Raw genomic sequence first — 21685 nt, 5'->3', positions numbered from 1 at the left:
CCCCTTTATGCCAGAAAAGTATAACAATCTCACAATTTCTTATTGTGAATACCACACATAACTCCATTTCATTTTATAGAAAATAACAAGTAACAAAACTGATGGTAATGCGGCGGGGGGGGGACGCCGGGGTCGGCGGTGGTACTCTCTTGCTGGGCGCAATGGCTTTGTCTTGTTAAGTTACGTTGATAGAATGTACTGAGGGGGTGGGCACCGACCACCTCGCTAGCTCTGGCGTGCTGGCGGCAATCTGTCCGGGGGGGGGGGGCGGGCTGGCCGCCGGGCTCTACCGCTTGTCAATGCTTGCCCCTGCGGGGCAACCGGCGGCCACTCGGCGGCTAGCTCTGCTTGCCTGGGCCACGCAATGGTGTGGCCTGTGGGGGAGCGGCGGGCGCCCGGCACCGGCGCTAGCCTGTAAATGGCACAACGGAATAGTTGGGGCACATAACTTTCCTTTGAGATGGCGCCGGGCGAGGTAGCTCATAACAGAAATGAATATGGGCCATGGTACAACCAGTATATTGTGAAATTACAATATAATTTTTAAGCCCTGGGTTGGCCTTTCGGCCACCACTTTATTGCAAAAAAGTATAAATAATCTTCACACTGTTGTTTATTGAATACACAGATAACTTCCATGTATTTATAGAAAAATAACAAACAACGATGAATGCCGGGGGGCGCGAACGCCGTCCGGGCAACCCTAGCTTCGCCTGCTGGGCGCAATCTGCCCGGGGGGGCGCCGGCGCCGCCGCGCTAGCTCTGCTGGGCGTGCAATGCCTGTGCCGCGGGGTGGTGGGGGGAGGCCACGGGCCGCCATGGTCATCTCTCATATGCTGAGGTTCCACACCATTAAGACTAGTGTAAATGTCACAGGGAAAGTGGGCCACATCAACTTTCCACTTTCTGAAGATGGAGCCTAGGTTAGTCTATAACAGGAAATATAGGCCAGGGTGACAACCATATTTGTGGAGATTACAATGATAATTTGTGTAGCTGCCCTTTCGTTGCTTTGGCACCACCTGTTGATTTGCAAAAAAGTAATAAAAAGTCTCACATGTTTTATTTGATGACCACAGATACTCCATTTATTTTAGAAAATAACAAGACAAACTCTGAATGGTAACGCCGGGGGCGCCGACGGGCCGCGGCACTAGCTCTGCTTGCGGGCGCAATGCCTGTGCCGGGGGGGGGGCCCGCGGACCGTCCGGGCGCTAGCTCTGCTGCTGGGTGCAATGCTGTGCCGGCGGAGGTGGGGGGGGGCCGCAGCGGCCGCCATGGGTCCATCTCTCATATGCTGAGGTGCCAACACCATTAAGACGATGTAAATGTCACAACGGAAAGTGGGGGCCACATCAACTTTCCTTCTGAGATGGAGGTCCGAGGTTATGTCTATAACAGAAATGATATGGCCAGGGAGCAACCATATTATTTGTTAGGAGATTACAATGATAATTTGTTGTAGCTGCCCTTCGTTTGGCTTTGGCACCACCTGTTGATTTGCAAAAAAGTAATAAAAAGCTTCACATGTGTTTATTGAAGTCCAACAGATTACTCCATTATTTATAGAAAATAACAAGACAAACTGTGTAATGCCGGGGGGGGCGACGGGCGCCGCAGCGCTGCGCCAATGCTTCCGGGGGGGCCGCGGGGGTTGCTCTGACTCGCTGCTGCGCATGCCTGCCCGGGGTGGGGGGGCGCCGCGCGGGCCACGGGCGGCTAGCTCTGCTTCTGGGCGCAATGCTGTGCCGGGGGTGCGCCGGCGGCCGGCCGGCGCTAGCCTGCTTGCGGCGCAATGCTCGTGCCCGCGGTTGGGGGGGCGCCGGCGGCCACCGGGCGGACTACTCTGCTTGCTGGGCGCAATGCTGTGCCGGGGGGGGGGGGGGGGGCCGGCAGCCCCGGGCGGCTAGCTCTGCTCGCTGGGCGCAATGCCTGTGCCGGGGGGTGGGGGGAGGGCGCCGGCGGGCCGCCATGGGTCATCTCTCATATGCTGGAGTGCCACACCATTAACACTAGTGTAAATGTCACAACGGAAAGTGGGGCCACATCAACTTTCCTTTCTGAGATAGCGGGCCGAGGTTAGTCTATAACAGAAGAAATGAATGGGCCAGGGTTGACAACCATATATTGGTGGAGATTACAATGATAATTGTTGTTAGCTGCCCTTCGTTTGGCTTTGGCACCACCTGTTGATTTGCAAAAAAAGAAATAAATAAAAAGTCTTCACATGTGTTATTTGAAGTACTACAGATACTCTCATTTATTTTATAAAAATAACAACACAAACTGATGGTAATTTCAAGTAAGAATGAGGTGATGTGATTTTGTAAACAGGTACATTGAGTTAACAAACGTAAGTGTCTTCTTACAGGTAGTGAAATATATTAATACAGAAATAGTGGTACAGATCAGAGATACATTGTTGCCTATAAAAAGAGAGCATTACTATAATGCAATTTTTTAATATCTAACTGCTATTGAATCAGTTAGTACCATTAATTCATGTGAGCTGTGGGCTTGCTTCTGACTGGTGAGGAGATCTATGTCAGTTCCATTCCAGTTACAGCCAGTCTCAGAGACTGATGCAGGTTGTGATCTGTGAGACTTGATCTTGTCGGATTTTTATCAGCTTCATGTGTGAAAAAGTTGCTCACAGATATATGTGCTCCCAAAAACTGTGGACATCTTTGTGCGTGCTTCTTTATGTTGGGGGTTAGGTCTCATTTGGGAGGCACGATATACTTCAGACTGTTGGGGCTGAATACGTCTGTCAGCACATCACAGGTCTGCAACTCAGCCAGCTCAAATTGAAGAGAACGGCAGGGTGTCGTTAATGTCGGCAGCAAAAGGGTTCTGGAATTGCGGATTTCTTTAACGTGGACATGAAGCTCACGAACCGCACACCAAACTCCGCCCTCCAGTTGTTCCAGTGCCGTCCTTGCACTCTCTCGGTTGGACATGGGACCGCCGGTTTCTGCAGCGCTGAGTAAGGCTGATAGCAGGGAGATGGGTGAAGTCTTGTTTTTGCACCTGTCCAATAAGCAGCGCTAGTTTAAGCTCAAATACTTTGATGTGGGAATACATGTCAGATTAGTTTTCCCTTGCCTTGGAGCTGCAAGTTGAGGCCGTTTAAAATTTCTGACACATCTGTTAATAAAGGCGAGGTCCCATTTCCATTCTGTGTCGATCAGCTCTGGGACAGTTTTTCCCTTTGTCAGGAGAAAGGCATTGATTTCGGGTAGCAGGTCGTAAAAACGCTTCAAAACTCTGCCCTGGCTTAACCAGCGGACTTCAGTGTGGTAAAGCACGTCTCCGTGGGCTGATTCTAGCTCGGAGAGAAAGGCTTGGAACTGCCTGTGTTTAAGTCCGTTTGCTCTGATGAAGTTTATGCAGGACACAACCACCTTCATGACAGATTCCCACCTCAGAACTTTGCAGCGTGACGCTGGCTCGGTCACGATCAAAGTCACGTCAGAATATACCATTGTGTGAGGAGGTGAAGATGAGCCACTATTAACTATAAATAGCTCATAACTATGGTCAATTTTAATTAGAATGCCAACCTTTAAGTACGGATATGTTATGATGTTATGATAGGAAAATGCAATTTAATAAAAATTGGTTGATGTTTAGAGGGATTGTCTGGGATTGTTAAGTGGGCCACTCCAATTGCTTTGGCGGGCCGGATGTGGCCCGCGGGCCGTAGTTTGGGGACCCCTGGTCTAGACTCACAGTAAATGCAGTACAGATTTTGAAGGAATTTAATCAAAAGGTATTAAGTGTATTTTTTGGCATAAGTTATCAAGTTATCACATTTATTTATTCATGATTTCAGAAAATAAACATGCTGTCCTTACTTATAGACAACTTTTCACACACATCTTCAACCCATCAGCTCCATACAATCACCACAATTTCCAGACTGGGCACCCAAGTTTAATGTCAGCAATTCAGTATCCAACCCAATGTGAAATGTGGTCTATCTCCTCTTCTGTTACCGAGTTACAGCATTGAATAATGGTCAGAAAAGTGTTTTTGTAGAACAATAGGATATCACAGTGAATTTGACCTTTGACGTTTTAGATATAAAATGCAATTACTTGATTATTTTATCCTATTAGACACTTGTGTTAAATTGCGTCATAATTGGCAAATTAATTCTTGAGTTATGGCCAAAAATGTGTTTTGTGAGGTCACAGTGACCTTGACCTTTGACTACCAAAATCTAGTCAGTTCGTCCTTGAGTCCACTTGAACAGTTGTGCCAAATTTCAAGAAATTCCCTCAAGGCATTCCTGAGATATCCGAACACGAGAATGGGAAGGACGGAAAACCCGACAACATAAGGCCTCACGTACCACACAATTAAGGGCAGTCCATCGCTCCATTTCTGTGCTGTAAAGAATGTGCTGGAAAAGGTGGCTGACAGACTGCGGAGGACAGCTGATAACTATGAAAAGAGTTCTCTGATGTTACATCATAATGATGTGTAATGAAGATCAGATTAGGTTGAACAGATGTTCCTTTTTTCTAAGGACAGGTCATAAATTTGGTGCTTTATCCGCAGATTTCCTCTTCTCAAGTGGACTAATAACAGAAGAGGTCTGTTTTATGTTCCATGTACCAGGATAATTTTATCATGTTAGTAGGAATATAAACCCATATAGACAAGATTATTAATGAAGGGTAGATTATAATAATATGCATGATCAAAATGGAATATGACCAAGTATTTTCCTTTAAAGAGCTTTACTTGCACACTATTATCAGTTATCAACCCAACATGAGAAGTTTATGAATCAAAGACACTGATGCAGCTTAAACTCAGCCTGATTCCATGCTAGCCTTCATTTTACTGTGTACTTTGCATAGTGTTTTTGTTTTTCATTATAAAGCTGAGAAATTATATTTAATTATTTCTGAATTAAATTTATCTGTAGTAGCAGTTGTAGTAACACATGCCTACAGTATATGGTGCCACACTACCTTGACCTTGGTGTGCAGGTGATGATGGTGTAGGTTTCTGGCAGCGATCATGGCCAGCTGTCTCTGGATCCACTGTAACTCCATCTGAGACTGCCTCAGCAGCTCCTCCACATTAGTACCAGACGTGTGATCCCGCATTATCACCTGCAAAACCCACACAACCAACAATTACACACACTGAAGCCATACTGCAAACCTCCCACTTCCATCCAACCAACTGTACACAAAATGAAAACATACAACTGAATGTAAAATAAATAAATTGCACTCAGTATTCATACTTTTTTACAGGTATCCAAAAAACTTTTTTTTTCTATATGTACTTGACAGTTTTGAGACTTTATAGAATAAAATGTATATGAGAACCAAATTAAACTGAATTTCAATTATGTTTGTTACTTGAGTGTATACAGCTATTAGCTGGACAATTCACCTGTAGGTGGTTTACATGAGTAATTAAAGTATTTCTTACTTTAAATTGAGTATGTTCACTTTTGTATTTTAAAATTTCCCCTGATAATTTTCAGTGTTTTATTTCTGACCCTCTTTTCTCTTGTTGGGCTCCTACCTTAAATAATATAATAAACCCATCACTTAAAAAAAAGCTTTAATTTACCAATTACTATCATTTCAAGAACAACAAAATAGCAAGCGTACATGTTACATTACATTGCATGATGTTTAATTATCACTAATGTTACTCATACTAAGCTGACTGGAAACAAATCAATTTCAATGTAGCAAACAAAATGCACAACTGCACCTAAAAAACCAGGCACCTACAGGGATGATTAGTATGTATATTTGTGCCCATGTGCATGTGTATGAGTGTGTTCAGAGAGAGGGAGAGAGAGGGAGAGAGAGGGAGGGAGAGAGAGAGGGAGAGGGAGAGAGAGAGAGAGAGAGAGAGAGAGAGAGAGAGAGAGAGATCCACTCAGTTACATAAGAGAGGATTACTGTATCACAGCAACACAATGACAGAGGGGAGTGTAGAAAAAACATCAGCTTTTATCAGTCCTCAAATCCCCATCTATGTTGACCTGCTTTGTACCTTTGTGCAAAACACACACACACACGAATGCCTGTATTCACAGTAACTACAATGCAGACCACCAACACATGAAAGGTTAAGAAGGTTAATGCTGCTTGTACCTCAGGAGATTTGACTTATCTGACTTCATTGCTGCATCATAATAAATACTCAAAACAGCTGATTTCATTCATCTTTTCTCTTTCAGACTAATGCATTTGTTCTGAAATAAACAAAAACAGCAGAACAAGATCACATAAAAAAAATACTAAATTAACTATTTTTGATCAGTAAAAACTAAAAAGTGAGCTGATATTTAGATACCATCAACAATAAATTGTTAATAATTATTGACAAAGAACAAGTCATTTGTTTTCATATTTGCTCTCTCTGTCTAATAAAAAAAACAAAAAAAACAAAAACAGAATTAATCAGCTCTCTTCTACCGTCTCTCTTAGAGCCTCAGCCAAATGCTCAAACAGCTTCTCCGTGCTGACTCACCTTGGACAGCTTCTATTTCCTCGCAGGGGGGACTGTGGAGGAGGAGGACAGACACAACAACAACACCACACAAAGCTCAGGAGTCCTGTAGATTTATGCAGAAATATCCCGTCCTGCCAAGACCTCTGTGAACCTGCAGTGCTGCCAAAGCATCCCTCTCACAGATTTATCAAAGTGAGAGGAGAGAGCTGTGCCTACGTCATTATCCAGGCCTGAATGGGGTTTCTCATTTGCCATCTACCTATCAATTAATCTATCAATCCATTACTAAGATTATTTAAATGATATCACATCTTTATTTTAAAGTATATAATCTCCCTCTGAATAAGACATTCAGTGGTTTACTGTTGTGAACCCATGTCGTCAACTCGTTTTGACTCTGAGCAAACAGCTCTTCATTGTTGTACTTATACCTAATTAAAATAAGACATCACTTTAGCTGGCGCAGGAACTAGTTGGGTTCAGTAAATGGGATCATTATCTTAAACAATTAAAAAATAAAAAATCCTCCAACAAAATCTTCTACAAAAGCAGCTGTGAATGGTTTTGCAGCCCTGCACCAAGTTCCACAAGTGTCTCAGGCTTTTAATGCATGCACTTTGTCTGCAATGGAAGACTTTCAGCAAGTGGAGAAAACTTTGTAAAACTGCAGTTTGCACGCATTCAAATGAGGCACAAAAAAGTATATGATGTTGCAATGAATGAATAAACTGCAATAATATTTCATGCACAATTCGGTAAAAATATATAGTCATAAGTACCACTTAAGAAGATTATTACCTATCTAAGTTAGGCTCTTCAGTTCCTCTCATCCCCTTCGCAGTGATCCTCTGTTTTGGCTTCTTGCCTTCTCGGTTTTGGCAGAGTGTGGTGCCATGTCTCCCTCACTGTAATCCTAAATAACAGCAAAAATGAAAAATAAGTAAATGCACTGTAAATCTTACAAACAGCAGAGGTTCACTGCGGACTCTCTAGCTTCCATGGCTTGCTCCTCATACAGTGTCTGTCCGTCTGTGAGTACGTTGTTGGACAGCTTCCTCCTCATATGACTTGCTCTTTTCAAACAGTTATGATTCAGAATTTTTTCTCATGGCGTTTTTGTACCCAGGGCTGCCTGCTGTGTGACCATATGGCACAGTTAACAAGAGGATGAAACATGGAGATGGGAAAAGAGCATTTAAGGCTAACCTCTCACCTGTTATAAGACGAAGGGAGTCTCTCGACGGTGTTAAGATTCTTCATGGCTCCTTATATATTCTTGTTACATTCTTTTAAGTTAGCATCTATTGTAGTTACATAAGAAATTGTTTAGTAACAAATGAAAACTTAAAGCGCCTACACACATTAACGGTGGACCATCACAGGTGTTTTCACTTTACCTAATTAGCGCTTCTGAGAACTGGGCATACACACGCTAGCTTCACTGACATCTCCAGATTTCTAATTTAGTTAACTGTTTTTTTTTTTTTTTTTTTTTTGGGGGGGGGGGGGGGTGTTATCATATTTATTAGCACTAAGGTTCAGTCACATGTCAATCCCAACATTCTAACCTTTGACCTGGGTATAATCAGCCTGAATGAGTGAAAACACTAGTGTGGCTGTGTGGGATCGTGGCTACTTCAGGTCAGAGGAACTCCACAACACACATGCTTAATATAATATTGTCTTATAAAGTTGTAAGGCTAAAATGTTAGCAAAAGACACAGTTTAGCATTATTTTGAAGTCAAATTTCTGGCCAACTGATCAAAACAGTATGGGCTCTTGAACCCCATCAACTCATGAGAAAATGAGGGTGTTTCAGAAGCATATGGAGTTCAGAAGAGGTTTTCAGCTAAAAATGGCTACCTGCTGCTACTGCAGCTGGAGCAGTTATACTGAACAGTAAATGTGCCACAAAACAATAAGCCAAAGAGAAACTTTGTAAAGCTGCAGGGTTGATTAGTCTCTGGTGTGCTCATTATGGAGCAATTCTAAGTATTCATCTGTATGAGAATGAGCTTTGTAAAAAGTTTTTATTGATGTACAACAGTCAAGCATTCAGGACGTCAACAGTCATGAAGAAAAACAGGTTAATACAACTCCAGATTAAACACATTTCTGGTGCTCTTCTTGCTGCTGCTGCTGCTGCTGCTGCTGCTCTCAAGAAGGCATTTATATAATTATTCTGAAGGGAAGTCTGTCCAAACTTCCTGTTCAGTCCAAACTGTGATAGATGAGCTGGTCCCAGACACTGACACTACACTATAAATGCAGTCCTTTCTTTTTACTTAATTTAATTCAGACAGAAGTGCTGCCCTAACACATCTCCCCCTCCTTTTAGTAACTGTGAGGCCGTTTCAAACTCCAGTGGGATGCTCTTGTTCTGAGTCTGTTTCAGGTCTCTCTCCATCAGCTGGGGATAAGACCAAGGAACATCATTCACGTTATTCAGATTACTACAAGTATGAGTATAAGATGTATATTAGCATTATTAGATGAGTTAACTTCCATTTAGTTTGCATGCACTCTAAGAAAGTATTGTGCAACCGTTAACTAAATAATTATATAAATTACACAAACAAATGCAGAAATCACTCAAGTTTGTAAGTGTCACATTACCTCATACGCTGTTATCTCCAGCACCTCACTGATATCATCCTCTTGTTCTGACAGGGGTTTGTTAATCAACATGGCAGTTTTGGCCACATCTGGATGGTAATGCTTCTGCAACGTCTGCAGGAAAAGGAGAAAGCAGAATGTTGAGTTTATTTCAATAAACTATGCCCCCCATTAAACTAGACTACGTGTAAATGACATTTCTTCATCTTTGTTTTCCAATGAACATGAGAAAAAAACATGGCTAACAAGTCAATTGTAATGAGTGTCATGGATGATAGATTTTGTGAATCCTAAACTATCACATACACACCTTAATTTCCCACAAGCTGCTCTCTAAGGCACAGCACTGAACAGGGTCCTCTTCATCCATTAGATATGGGTCCTCCAGAGTCTCTGTCATTATGAATACAAACAAACATCTACTTACTTCTTGGATTGTAGAGGAAGATTGTAGTGTACAAAACAATAAGATTTTTACAAACTCTCCTAAATACACATATATTGTTATAGACAGAAAAAATTACAAATGTTGAGAAATCCAAACCACAAAAGAGGCTGACTCTCACCGTCCTCTGTGCTGGGCTTGTGAATAAGGACTCTGCAGGACGGGTGGCGACGGATCAAGTTGTAGATGAAGGGCAGCACTATGAGGAGGGCCGCAGGTGGTGCTGTAAGAGCCAAACGAGCCAGGCGTTTGGCAAAGGCAGCCACTAGGTACACTGGTAAGTGACTGGAGGCAAGCACAAACAAACACATATAAGTTAACTAAGTGAAGATGCTTTTTGAGTTTTTAATGGTCATTATCTTGAATAGTTGGAAGCAATGGGAAATGTCGCAATCAATCAAGTCATCTACAATAAGTACTGACTACAACTGTATGCCTGTCCACAAGAGGACAGATGCAGACAGCTATAGCTAGATAAACAGCGGTTAAAAAACTGTGAAGCATGAGTGATTTTACCTGGAGCTAAGGAAGAGGTTGGCTAAATGGAAAAAGCGTGCTCTGTACTTCACATGGAAAATAGAAGGCTCCAGCAGATTATACAACTTCTTGTAGAAATCAGGATAATCCCTGAAAAACACAAACAAACACACAACGTACAATATTAACGTAATTCAAAAATATCTTGGTCTTTTGGTCAGATTTCTTTGACTTATTACTGAATTTGAAAATGGCCGAAGACTTATTTTGCATAATACTCACAGGTTGTGTTGATGTATGAGGACAAAAAGGCCATTGAGAGCCAGCAGGCTGATTGCCCCACCTATTCAACGAGAATGTGACAACACATCATTATATCATGATTACCATCACCCTATCCAAACATTACATCTCGGAGATAAGGTGTGAAAAGTGCCTTTAGGGTTATTTTAAAGCAGTCATTGTTAGCTCACATGGAGTCACGATTAAAGCACATTCACAACTTACCAACTTCATAGGCAGCAGTCAAGAAGTCAATCATCAGTGCAGGTTTACTCATGTGGGGCAAAATGGAGTCATGGAGGATCACCAAGACTTTTTTATACATGCTGCTTGGCAACTACAACAGAGAAGTGAAAAATTCATGAGACAAAGCATAGTGTTGATTGCACAGTGTCATAGATGTGTACAGAGAATAAAAATGATGATTGTGCAGTCTAGATATTTACCTTATACTTGAGAAAGCCGAGCCACATCCTCTCAAAGACACGCTTGTGTTCCTGTAATGAGGTAGAACGTTTAAAATTTTATTCAGTGACATTTAAGTCGCAAGCAGAAATGTGAAGGTCTGATTAAAAATATTTTACTTACAATCAGTTTAGCAGCTTTCCAGTCCTCATGCTTGGCTGAAAATAACAATTCCATTGCTTTAATAACTTATTAAAAAAAATGAATGTACAATTAACTCTGCCTGAAAAGTATTAACACAAAGTGGAAACTGACACTGTAATTACTTATGGCATTATGGGAACTTCAAGGCAGTTCTCACCTTCCTGTTTGACCATAAAGTTAGTGAGCTCTGACTCCTGGCTCGGCATACTGATGTTGGACATAAGGGTGAACACATTGTTCTGGTATATTGGCACCACTGCCTAAGAAGAAGAAAAGCCAACAGTATTCAGCACACAAAGTGATATTTACTCCATAAAAAAACTGCATCTTTAATGTGATAACAACAAACGAGCACAACTACAGCAGATGAGCTATGATGAGATCTCCTACCCCTTTGTTTTTGTCCATGACTTTGCCCACATTCTCACGGATGGAGCTCATGACATAATAGCGTACATCCTCCATCTCGAGGAATTCCTGGAACCTGGAAATCAGCAGGGAGTTGTCTGTAGTTTTGGACAGCAGACTGTATACCACTGCCTGACCATGAAATAAGACAGAAATATCAGAAGATGCGTGTGCCAACTTTCAAAAAGCATGTTAAAAACTGCCTTTGGCTAAAAGCGCAGGTAAATTATTGAAGTCGCACAACAGAACTAATAAAAGTATCGTTATCAGATATAATTTTTCGTATTGCACATAATCCGACCTGGATGAGTTCCCTTGGGAAGCTGTAGTGTTCACTCCAGTCCAAGTCCTCGAGAGGATGCTGCCCTTCTCCTGCAGCAAACTTCATCAGGCAGCACAGGGCGCTCTCCTGTGTTTGGACAGTTATTGACAAGAAAAACAGAAACCTTGACTTACAGGACTGCATAATGGTTAACCACTTTTTTTTTTTTTTAAAGACAACAAGTGAAGGGTAACAACTAAGTGTTGATTGGTAACAAGATTTGACTTTTGTGTCATCGCAATATACAAATTTAAAGCCAATAATCTACTGCACACTAACTATTGGTCTTTGAGATACAGAATCTTTTGAAGGCTCTCAGGAATAATAATAAACCAGTTTAGTAACACCCACTGCATGTTGCATAAATGTGAAGTTGCAGAAGTATTTGTGTGTAATGCCAGTGTACTTAATCGCGCCTGCAATTCATCTGTCCCATGCATAAACACACCTAGTCTTTATATTATGAATAGTACAGGAAAATGACAGTGCATACTTCAACTTACCAAACATCCCGTCACTTAAACTTACATTAATACTAATTCATGTGGGGAAGGAGCTGTTATTTTGTGCAGCACTTCTGTTGTCCAAGTATTTTGGTGAACGTGTACTAAAGTTGTAACCATTTAGAAAACCAGTCGACTCACTTTGACACTGTGAACTTCATGGCTGAGGTGCTCAAGCAGCATCTCCACACAACTGTTGTAACGGTGTCTCATGAAGATGCGGTACTTCTCCTCAGCACTATATCCTCCTGGACCAGACAAAAGAAATGACAAACACAATGAGGCTGTGATTTGCAGTTTCCTTTACCATTATGAAATGTCAATGTTTATGACAGGACTTAAATATCTTGTCATATACTCAGAGTTTCAGCTACAGGTTCATGTGATATCCCGACAATCTCAAGGTACAGCAGTGCTGGTGGGGAAATGCTCACATACATCTCATAAGTGGGTTCATTATAAAGGATAATCAGCCTGTGCTCACCACTCAACGCCTCATCCTCTCCGGGCAGTTTCCCCATAAACAGGTCTTTCCTCTCCAACATGGCGAAGAACAATTTGCTGCACGAACTGACAGCACCGATAACATCCTTCTCCTTTTCGGACTGCAAATAGACATGTAGAACACAAACACATCCAGAGTAATGTTTTGGTAGCCTAAAGAAGCAAAACCTGTAACGTTAGCTAAGTTAACCAGCATGTGTCCAGCTGTGTTACTCAAATGTGTAGCTGTGTATATTTACCTGAAGGAACTCCAGTATGTCAAATACATCGTTTGCGTGTTTTCTGTTCTCAAGTATACTCTCGAGTTTGCTGTTGAGGTCGATTTTAGCTGTTTTTACACCCTTTTCTGATGTTTTTGCCGAACTCACGTTGCGTTTTTTGGCCGGCGCCATGTTCGATTCAATGGTGCTGCATTCAAGTCACAGTTTAAGAATACGAATTACCTCAACTACATTACTACAAATACCATAGAAGACACACATTCTAGAAAGGTTGCTTATGAATTTAAACTCAACATTTTAGTAGATTGTATAAATATTTTTTATACATCAAATGTATACTTGAGATGTTTTATTGTACCTCACAGCCACGGGAGTACGATAATTATAGCTGAAAGATGGAAACTCTAGTCCCGTACGTCCCAATGGACGTGAATGCGACATTGAACCAACCCACACATTTGTTGTATCGCCACCTAGTGACTGGAGGTTGAAGTTTTAGCTTTTAGCATGATTACCACTTCAGAATCCCTTTTGTTAGGGCACAGCTGTGTAGCATATTTTACCTACAGTCTACGCTGATGCCATCAACACATTACTGTGACATCAAAGCATGAATTTAAGGTAACTGATAGCTGTATATTATAAAATCATGGGCAGATTATGAGAAAATCGCCATCCACCCCTCAAACACAGAAGCAATACTGAAATAGAAAAAACTAAAATTGCATGACATTAGTTCATTTTTGTCTATTTGTGATTGTTTTTCATCTCTTGCAAATATAAATATTTTGTCTTTCTTTGTAGTTATCTTTGCAGTCAGTTTTGCATCTCTTCAGGTGTCTGTATGGTCAGTTTGTCTCTTTGTAGTCATGTGTCGCTGAATTTATCTCGTGTCTCTTTGTAGCCATTTTGCGTCTCTCTGTAGTTGTTTTTTGTCTCTTTGTATCATTTGATTGCTTTTCCAACAATAAATTTTAACAAACACTATATACAGAGGCTCTGGTCCAGGCCCTGGCCTCTGGCCACGAAGAAATTCTCATTCATTAAGGTTTTAAATAATTGAACTGTTAGGAATCAGATTTAAAAGACAAAAATATCAACAAATAGATAGAAAAGATACCTATGTGCGTAATAACGCTCCTATTGATGTGATCATAAGCGTTTAGATAATATTGATACCGACTTGATCTGACAAGCTCGGACTGACTCATGAGAATCCAAACCTATACTTAGTGGGCACTTTACAAGACAAAGACTTAAACTGGTAAATTACCAAAACTACTGGTGCTGAGAGACAAGTCAGCAGTGGCAACTATTATATTTACTGATCACTAATGTCCATCCTATTGTTTAGATGTAAATGAATTGCAGAAGTGCTCATCAAACAAACAAAACAGACATTCACAATGCTTTCACAATGACATGATCAATAAGAAACAATCATGAGAATAAAGAACAGAGAGGCTTCTTTTATCTTGTTGTTTGGGTTTAATAACATTTGTATAAGAGAAACAGAATTTAAAACCACTAAAAAAAGTCAATCTTGGAAGATATACTTTTAGACCTTATTTGGAAGCTAATTCCCAGCAACAGAAAGAGATTGTTTTGGCGAGTCTCTTCTTTCAGCAGGCAGTGTGACCTAATCTGAGTCGTTTCCTTCTTCTGCATTATCCTGGAGAAAAAAAGAGGGCAATGATGAATTAGAATATGTAACAAAATACATTTTTAATGTTTTGAATTAATGTTGTTTCTCTGTTATAAATTCCAAGATACCTGTTTGTGGCCCTTATTGTCTTGTGTTTCAGTAGCGGTGGCTTCAAAATCATGGATAGGAAGCGTGGACATCCAATTGACCATGGAGCCTTCCTGACGCTCTGTCTCAACAATGGTGGGGTAGATGTGAGCCTCCTTAAAGGCCTTGATTGCCTCTTCCTCACGCTCCCATTCCAGGCGCTCATGCAGCCCATCCCCTCCAAAGCGTTTGCTGTACCGGTCAAAATGAACTCTTTCCAGGATCAGCCCCAACCCTGGAGCTTTGGGAACATCCACCTTCTCCTGGCCCCAGCTCCGCTCCATCACTTCTTCTTTCGCGTAGCCCTTTATCACCGCAATCACCAGGCCAATCATCTTGCGGATTTGGTGCAGCATAAAGCTCTGACCTCGCACAGTGATCACCGCAAACTCAGAATTGCTGCGGATAAAAGGCTCTCCACAGGACATCTCTGTGATGTAGCGGCGGGCACTAGGGTCATTTGCAGCCTTCTGGGAAGTGTAGTTATGGAAGTTATGGGTGCCTTTATAGAAAGCAAACAGACGGTTGACCCTCTGTAGTGTCTCTGGTTCCAAGCGAAAGGCTGCTATATTCCCTGTGTCATAGTCTTTCGGGGAAAAGGCCACTGTTGGAAGCATATATGAGTATGTGCGAGCATCACAGTTGTTTTTGGAATTGAAACCCTGGGTCACTCGTTTAAGACCTGTGGGAAGAAATGTAAAAAATGAATTTCTCAATGACAGATTCTGTCCTTTGTTTTGTTATTCAGAACATAATTCAGCAGATGGAAAGAGATAAGTGGAACCAATGTCTCACCGAGCACTCTGATCTGTGGTGGCAGATGCTCATTGATTTTTTCAATGAGGTCTTCAATCAGCCACACCTTTAGAGACACCACTTGGCCAGCAGCAGACACACCCTAAACAAGTTTGAATAAATAAACACATCACCATTTGTCATAATGACCAGTATTTATGATGTATGCAAACCCTTAGCATGGCTTATTAAAACATACAGTTTATATATTATAGAAGTTACCCCCATTATATGAGACTTGTCACAAAAGAAATTGACAAGCAACCTCTAGGAAGCATAATTCAAACTGAATGACTGTGTTCATTAGCAACTTGAGCAACAACATGGCAATGCAAAGATGAAAAACTCTGAACCGGGTGAGTGGATATTTTATTTGTCTTCAGAACTTCCTTGTAGGCTGCCCATTGTGAAATGAATTCCCACTGTACTACCTGTACAAAAGCCTTACCTTATCTGTTCTGGCACATCTTTGGAAAGACATCTTCTTCATTTCATCACCATGGTTTTCAGGAATGCAACCAGATTTTACAAGTGCAGCGACCAGATCATCTTCAATGGTCCTAAACTGAGAGGTTCCCGGATTTCTCTGCAACACAGAAAACAGTCACATTTAGCATGGTGTAAGAAAATCAAGTGCTTGGAACTGAACTGAGAGAGACCAGCTACAGCATCCACCTGCATGCCATAGTATCCCTTTCCAGAGTATGCCATGAGGAGGACCACTTTCTTTTTAGGATATTTCTTTTCATCCTCAGCGTGTACCCCCTCTGCTTTTATTCTTTTTGCAGCCTGCACCCTCTCAGCAGAGTCTTCATTTTCCTCATTGGCTCTTTTCATCAGCTTGGCTGTGGGCTCATCTTTAGATCCTTCACTCATCGTGCAACAGAACCGATCAAGGATACCTGTGAAGATAACACCATAAATCCCGTTCTCATTACAACCACTCATTACTACAGTAACGCCACGTAAGAGTATATGAGACTCATCTTGCATAAATTTAAACAAGAAACATGAGTAGTTTTAGAGAAGCATGAGAAGTCTAGCGAACTCAAGGGTAAAAAAAAAAAAAAAAATCCTGGCAAAACAGCACAGGAAGAGACTCATCCAAAGGTTTGTCTTACCGATTGTCTTCAACGTCAATGTGCGGATAACTAAGGCACTGAACAGTGATGGGGATTTTATCATGTTGGGTTAAGCCATCATCGGAAGATCCTTGTACTAAAAGATACAAACTGTCATATCAGCTGAACTGAAGCCAAGCTAACGCAGAGCAGCACACGATATTTTGGTAAAACTATCTTTAAGGAATCCGTGTACGAAATATATAATCTGCCAAACACGTGAAGTCAGCCTTCTAAGCCAAATGTTAGTATCTGTACAGATAAATACGTATGAATAAGGCTCAAACTGTAGCTGTACAAACTAGTCTTTGGTAGGTACGGCAACACACTCACACATGGCCCGACCAACTTTAACCCCTCGTGTAAATATCGCGAGACCTGCCTTGTTCTGTTTTTTTTTCTGCATACGTCATAACAGGACTGTAAAAACCATTTAAACCATTTAAAAATGTAATGACCTTCGTTGACTGCAGTGTTGACTTTCATTTTACATCTTATTATTTACATGCGAAATTTTACATCCATAACACCAAATATGAAAAATTCAAACCTTTCAAAGTTTCTTTTTAATTTGATCTTTTATTAAATCTCGTAGGCAAGTGATGAATCTACTTTTGTAAGCGTTGTAGGTGTAGGTGTGCCATTAAACTGGCAGAATCTAAAAAAGAAATATGGCAGATTCTCAGAGAACTCCTCTGGCTAAAATTCAGTTTAGCATGTAATAATAATGGTTCCATGTGTTTGTATTCAAGAGAGGAATTAACATTAGGGAAAAGTGCACCCATTTCATCCAAATGCAGATTATAGAGAATTTAAGGGAAAATCCGCATGTAGTAATAATTTTGTCCACTTGAGTGCAGTAAAATCACACAAACAGAAGCGTCATCCACTTGCTTTGGAAATTATGTTTTTAAATGCAAATGACACCAAGTTGTAGGCCTATTTTAGGTTATGGTTTGCTGTCTTATCTAACTCTTGTATGAAATGTTATGTAGTTTTCCTAATGTTAGTTTTCCTAAAGAACAATTGATGTTTGATGATTTTCAATAGGCCAAAATAGTCTGTGCCAAGCATAAGCTGAGCTTTAATTGGTTTTAATAATTTCCATATAGAGTAAAATTTACTGTGTTATATTCTGAAACCCATCACCTTGTTTTATTGGCTGACTGCATGTGTCTACTGACATAGACCCCTCACTTTTGCTCAAATCATAGTTCCAGGCTTCACCTGAAAGTCTACAATTTAAGCAAGCAAACACTATGATAAATATCGGTTTTGTATAAACCATGATCAAAACATGATGTATAGCCTATGCTTTCCACCATCATTTTGAAACCATATAAAGAAGTCTTTCTGTGTCAATTTACAGTAGCCACTTATCATAATGTGCTGTGACTCATGTAACTGTCATGCATGAGGATAGATGGTAACATTGAATTTGCAAAGAGGCTCAGCACTTACAGAGCAGAGAGTTCTATATATCTTTCTCAAGGACACCACAACAAGGAGGAAGCCTGGTTGCCAAGAGGCCAAACCTTTAACCTTCTCATCCTGGGATGGCCCTAGAATGCACACTTGCACTTTTCATAGCACCTTATAAGGTGATCAGCTAGTTTTCAGCTGAAAACCCGATGCCAAACATAGGCTTGTTATGGGAAAAGGGCATGTGCCCCTTTTTCTAACAAATGGGAATCATACTGGATGATGGTGATTCTAAATGAGAAACAGGGATTCCTCAAGACTTGTAATAAAGCTTTGGGGGATTAAACACACAAAAGTATTTTTAAGTTAGATTATCATCTCATTGCTTATAGCCTTCACTTCCTTGACAGCAGCAAACAGGGGCATGAGTGAGTGTTAAATCTCCAAAATCAAAAAGCTATGAAATCACTGAGTGTAGACAGAATCTTTTTTTAAATTGGCACATGAAAATTGTAAATGTGTATTTCTCCATTCAGATGTCCTAAAATAAGCCACGAGAATAAGGTTCAAAAGATAAACAAGTCTCTTGACTTGGTGGATGAAAAAAAATCAATTATTTTCTTTGACCAAGACAACCTTATGTAATATGTTAATGGGAGTATTTTCTGAACAAGCAGAAATGTTCATCCATCCCCTGGAGACAGACATAAACAAAGCCAGTACTGTTATCATCCTCACTGTCCTCAGTTGTCTCATCTTTAGTCTGATAGAAAGAAATGAGCAGCAACCATCTGAAAAAGGATTCTCTGGTCTACAAAGAGAGAGATCTGGCCTCAAATGTAGCCATTAAATAGGTTTTAAAAAACAGACCTAAACCTACTGCAAAGCTCACACTCACCTTTATTTCTACATTGTCTGTGTGAACTGATTGCAATCTGTGCTTTCAAGAAATCAGGCACGGCAGAACCTTGATCAGATTGAACAGAAACTCACCGCCTGTATACTGCCCCCACATATAACAAAAAAAAAAAATTAATTAAAAGCCATCCTCATTGTTAGCAATGAAATCCACAGCTGCGGAAGCTGATACCCTGCTGGCTGAGTTATATAAGCTGCTGAACAAAACAAACATCACACACTGTAGATGTCAAATGGAAGGGGAATGGAGTAACTTAATTAGCAAATAACAGAATATGACTTATACTGAAGGGGAGAAAATATCACAGTTTTTGAAGCAATTGTTCACAGCTCTTAAACATTATGAATTGTATTTACTGTATCAAGCAACAGTTCAATTCTACAGAATGATAATTAAAATTAGGCTGAACTAACAATGAATCAGAGCGGTATTGTCAGACTGCCTTCTACTATTTGAGACACTGTATTCAGTTTTTAGAACTGTGTGAAATGAGGCTGGACTGTGAAGTGTCTATTCAGCTTGAAACACTGCTTTCAAACTGGATCCATTTTGTCATTCACAATAATAGAATGTTCATCCAGTTGCAGCAGAAGCAGCCCTGACCCTCTATTTTGGTTGATGTAAGAATAGTTAACCCACAGAACCTACTGTAACTTAAGTACTTAAGCTTTTTTTCAGTTTGTGTTACATCATATACAATGTAATATATTTTTTTAGATTTTTATTATGTGCTTCCAAAAATGCATTCGCACATCTTGAAATGCAACATCCAACATTTTTGTGACTAACATTTAAGGTTATGTTTATAAAGTTCACTGTGGGAAGAACATGAAAATTGTCTGCATTCTTATGTCAACTATTTTTTTTATATGGCAAAAGCATTTATTTTCGCATGCTTTTTGTTATTTAAGCACTACAACTGATATTACTGTAGTAACTATGAAAAAACTAATAATTGTCCTTTAAGACATGAGATTTGTTGAAGTAAGTAATTGTTTGTTGCCATTGCCATTAAAATTTTGTCATTCTTATCTCAAGCTACTGTGTGTCTGAGTAGTTGCAGAGGATTTTTTTTCCTTGTCAATGAACAGGAGTCTGCACACATTAATCACAGTGTCTGAAAATAACTTGAGTTTCAGATAGACAGCAGATACTGTAGGCTGCAAAACCTCTCACAAAGAAGCTATCTCATTGTCTCTAGGGATTTAGATTTTACCTGAATTCCTTCTGTTTGCTATAGGATAAAGTATTTCTGTCTGATCTCATTGTGTATGTATATGTGTATCTCTTTCTCGAAACTATGGTTACATTCTGGTGCAAAAAAGAAAGATATGTCAGTGCTCAATTAAACTCTACAGTATCAAGACAACTTTAAAGGACTAATTTAACAGATACATTCTTGATAAAAGGCCAGAGAGCAAATGATAAGGCTGACTGTGTTATTACACAAGCCAGGTTACTCTGTAAGTCTAACAGAGAATGGTCTTTTTCACAGACACCTCCAATAACTCTGACAAAGATAATAAAGGTGATGTCTGCAGGGGTGGAAGACTGTAGGTTGAAAGCATTTTCTGGGGGAAAGAAGGGATTTATTAACATAAATCTAAAATTGTATCCTCATTTACCTGTCACTCTCACTCAAAATAGAACAGGTTAAAGAATATTTCACGTTATAAACAAAGTAGAAAGGAATATGTGCAACAGAACAGAACAGTGGCCAAACCATTAATTTGTTATGAATTGGGGTAAAATGTAATAATTTAAGCCTTTAAGCCTAAACCTGCCCACACCCCATCAACATAGGAACTATACACACAGTCACATCAATTATTCATATGCCTTGTTTTTTTTTTTGGTTTGTCTTGTTTCACTTTCAAAAAAGTAGATTTCTACAAGATAGTTTCTAAGTAGAGGGCTATCTTATAAGACAGACTTGTTTGTCACACAGTATCACTATGTTAGTGATACTGTGTTCATTGAAAAGAGCAGAGCAGAGATATTTTTGATGAAGGAGAAACTATACTTTTTAATTTCATTTCTGGTAAGATATATTGAAAGATGAGTTTACAATCATTCTACATCACCATCATTTCTTACTTTACACTTTTGTAGATGCACAAACTGGATAGCATACTTTGCTTTAGTTAGTATTTGGAAATTGTGTTGAAAATATAAAAATATAAATGTAATGTGGCATTTAAATGTATGACACCACTCACACCACGAACACACTATCGTTGTGGAGAGAGAAAGAGAGAGAGTAGGATTTCCGGTATGTCCAACCAATGAGGTGGTTCCACATGCGGACACTGAACACCGCATTCGACGTACGCGAGAACTGCAGCGGACAAACGCGATTGGTGCCGATGAGGACGCTGGTGATTCCGCAATACACAGGCAGAGCGGGCGAAGGGAACCAAGCAGTAACTCAGCCACATGTTTAAACCATCTATTTGGATAGATTTAGTCCGGAATTTGCTGTTTTAAAAAAAGAGGAAGACATTAAGACAGCCAACTGAGACGGCGATGGTGATATGAATTATTTGTTAAAGGTCTCGCGGGAAAGCTAGCAGAGCACAGCCGGCGAATTCAAGCAGAGCCAGAGGAACCCAACAGTTAGCTAGCTTTAGCCTGTTAGCTACCGTTAGCTCAGGAGCCGCTAATCCGTCCACTCTCGCCAGACACCTGCACGCCGCGCTCCCCGGTGTTACACCTAACAAGCCGATAACAATCAACCCCGTGGGCCCCCA

General features: G+C 40.5%; 2 protein-coding genes across 2 annotated transcripts; both read right to left on the bottom strand.

The window, feature by feature from the left end:
- Positions 1–8515: 8515 nt before the first annotated feature.
- noc4l (nucleolar complex associated 4 homolog) lies at positions 8516–13067 on the bottom strand. The gene is made up of 15 exons (XM_022768692.1): positions 12905–13067; positions 12646–12766; positions 12303–12409; positions 11638–11745; positions 11319–11468; positions 11086–11188; positions 10908–10942; positions 10766–10816; positions 10545–10656; positions 10320–10380; positions 10077–10187; positions 9682–9845; positions 9426–9508; positions 9116–9229; positions 8516–8909 (listed from the first exon to the last, which is right to left on the bottom strand). The coding sequence occupies exons 1-15, from the start codon at positions 13055–13057 to the stop codon at positions 8790–8792; spliced, it is 1593 nt and encodes a 530-aa protein (XP_022624413.1). The 5' UTR covers positions 13058–13067; the 3' UTR covers positions 8516–8789.
- Positions 13068–14362: 1295 nt separating this feature from the next.
- Positions 14363–16938, bottom strand: pus1 (pseudouridylate synthase 1). The gene is made up of 6 exons (XM_022768690.1): positions 16595–16938; positions 16149–16375; positions 15922–16059; positions 15474–15576; positions 14660–15360; positions 14363–14558 (listed from the first exon to the last, which is right to left on the bottom strand). The coding sequence occupies exons 1-6, from the start codon at positions 16656–16658 to the stop codon at positions 14526–14528; spliced, it is 1266 nt and encodes a 421-aa protein (XP_022624411.1). The 5' UTR covers positions 16659–16938; the 3' UTR covers positions 14363–14525.
- Between the last annotated feature and the right edge of the window lie 4747 nt (positions 16939–21685).

Source organism: Seriola dumerili, unplaced genomic scaffold (genome assembly GCF_002260705.1).
Source record: "Seriola dumerili isolate Sdu_G_001 unplaced genomic scaffold, Sdu_1.0 BDQW01001815.1, whole genome shotgun sequence".
Classification (NCBI taxonomy): domain Eukaryota; kingdom Metazoa; phylum Chordata; class Actinopteri; order Carangiformes; family Carangidae; genus Seriola; species Seriola dumerili.
Note: the sequence above shows the minus strand (reverse complement) of the source record. Positions and strands in the feature narration are given on the sequence as shown.

Coding starts and splice junctions, on each gene's coding strand:
- pus1 (XM_022768690.1), bottom strand. CDS start 16,658: ATGATAAAATCCCCATCACTGTTCAGTGCCTTAGTTATCCGCACATTG. Junction 15,577..15,921: donor GATGTGCCAGAACAGATAAG/GTAAGGCTTTTG, acceptor AAACTTGTTTAG/GGTGTGTCTGCTGCTGGCCA. Junction 14,559..14,659: donor ACAATAAGGGCCACAAACAG/GTATCTTGGAAT, acceptor TTTTTTCTCCAG/GATAATGCAGAAGAAGGAAA.
- noc4l (XM_022768692.1), bottom strand. CDS start 13,057: ATGGCGCCGGCCAAAAAACGCAACGTGAGTTCGGCAAAAACATCAGAA. Junction 11,469..11,637: donor TCCCAAGGGAACTCATCCAG/GTCGGATTATGT, acceptor TTTCATGGTCAG/GCAGTGGTATACAGTCTGCT. Junction 10,188..10,319: donor CTCATACATCAACACAACCT/GTGAGTATTATG, acceptor TGTGTTTTTCAG/GGATTATCCTGATTTCTACA.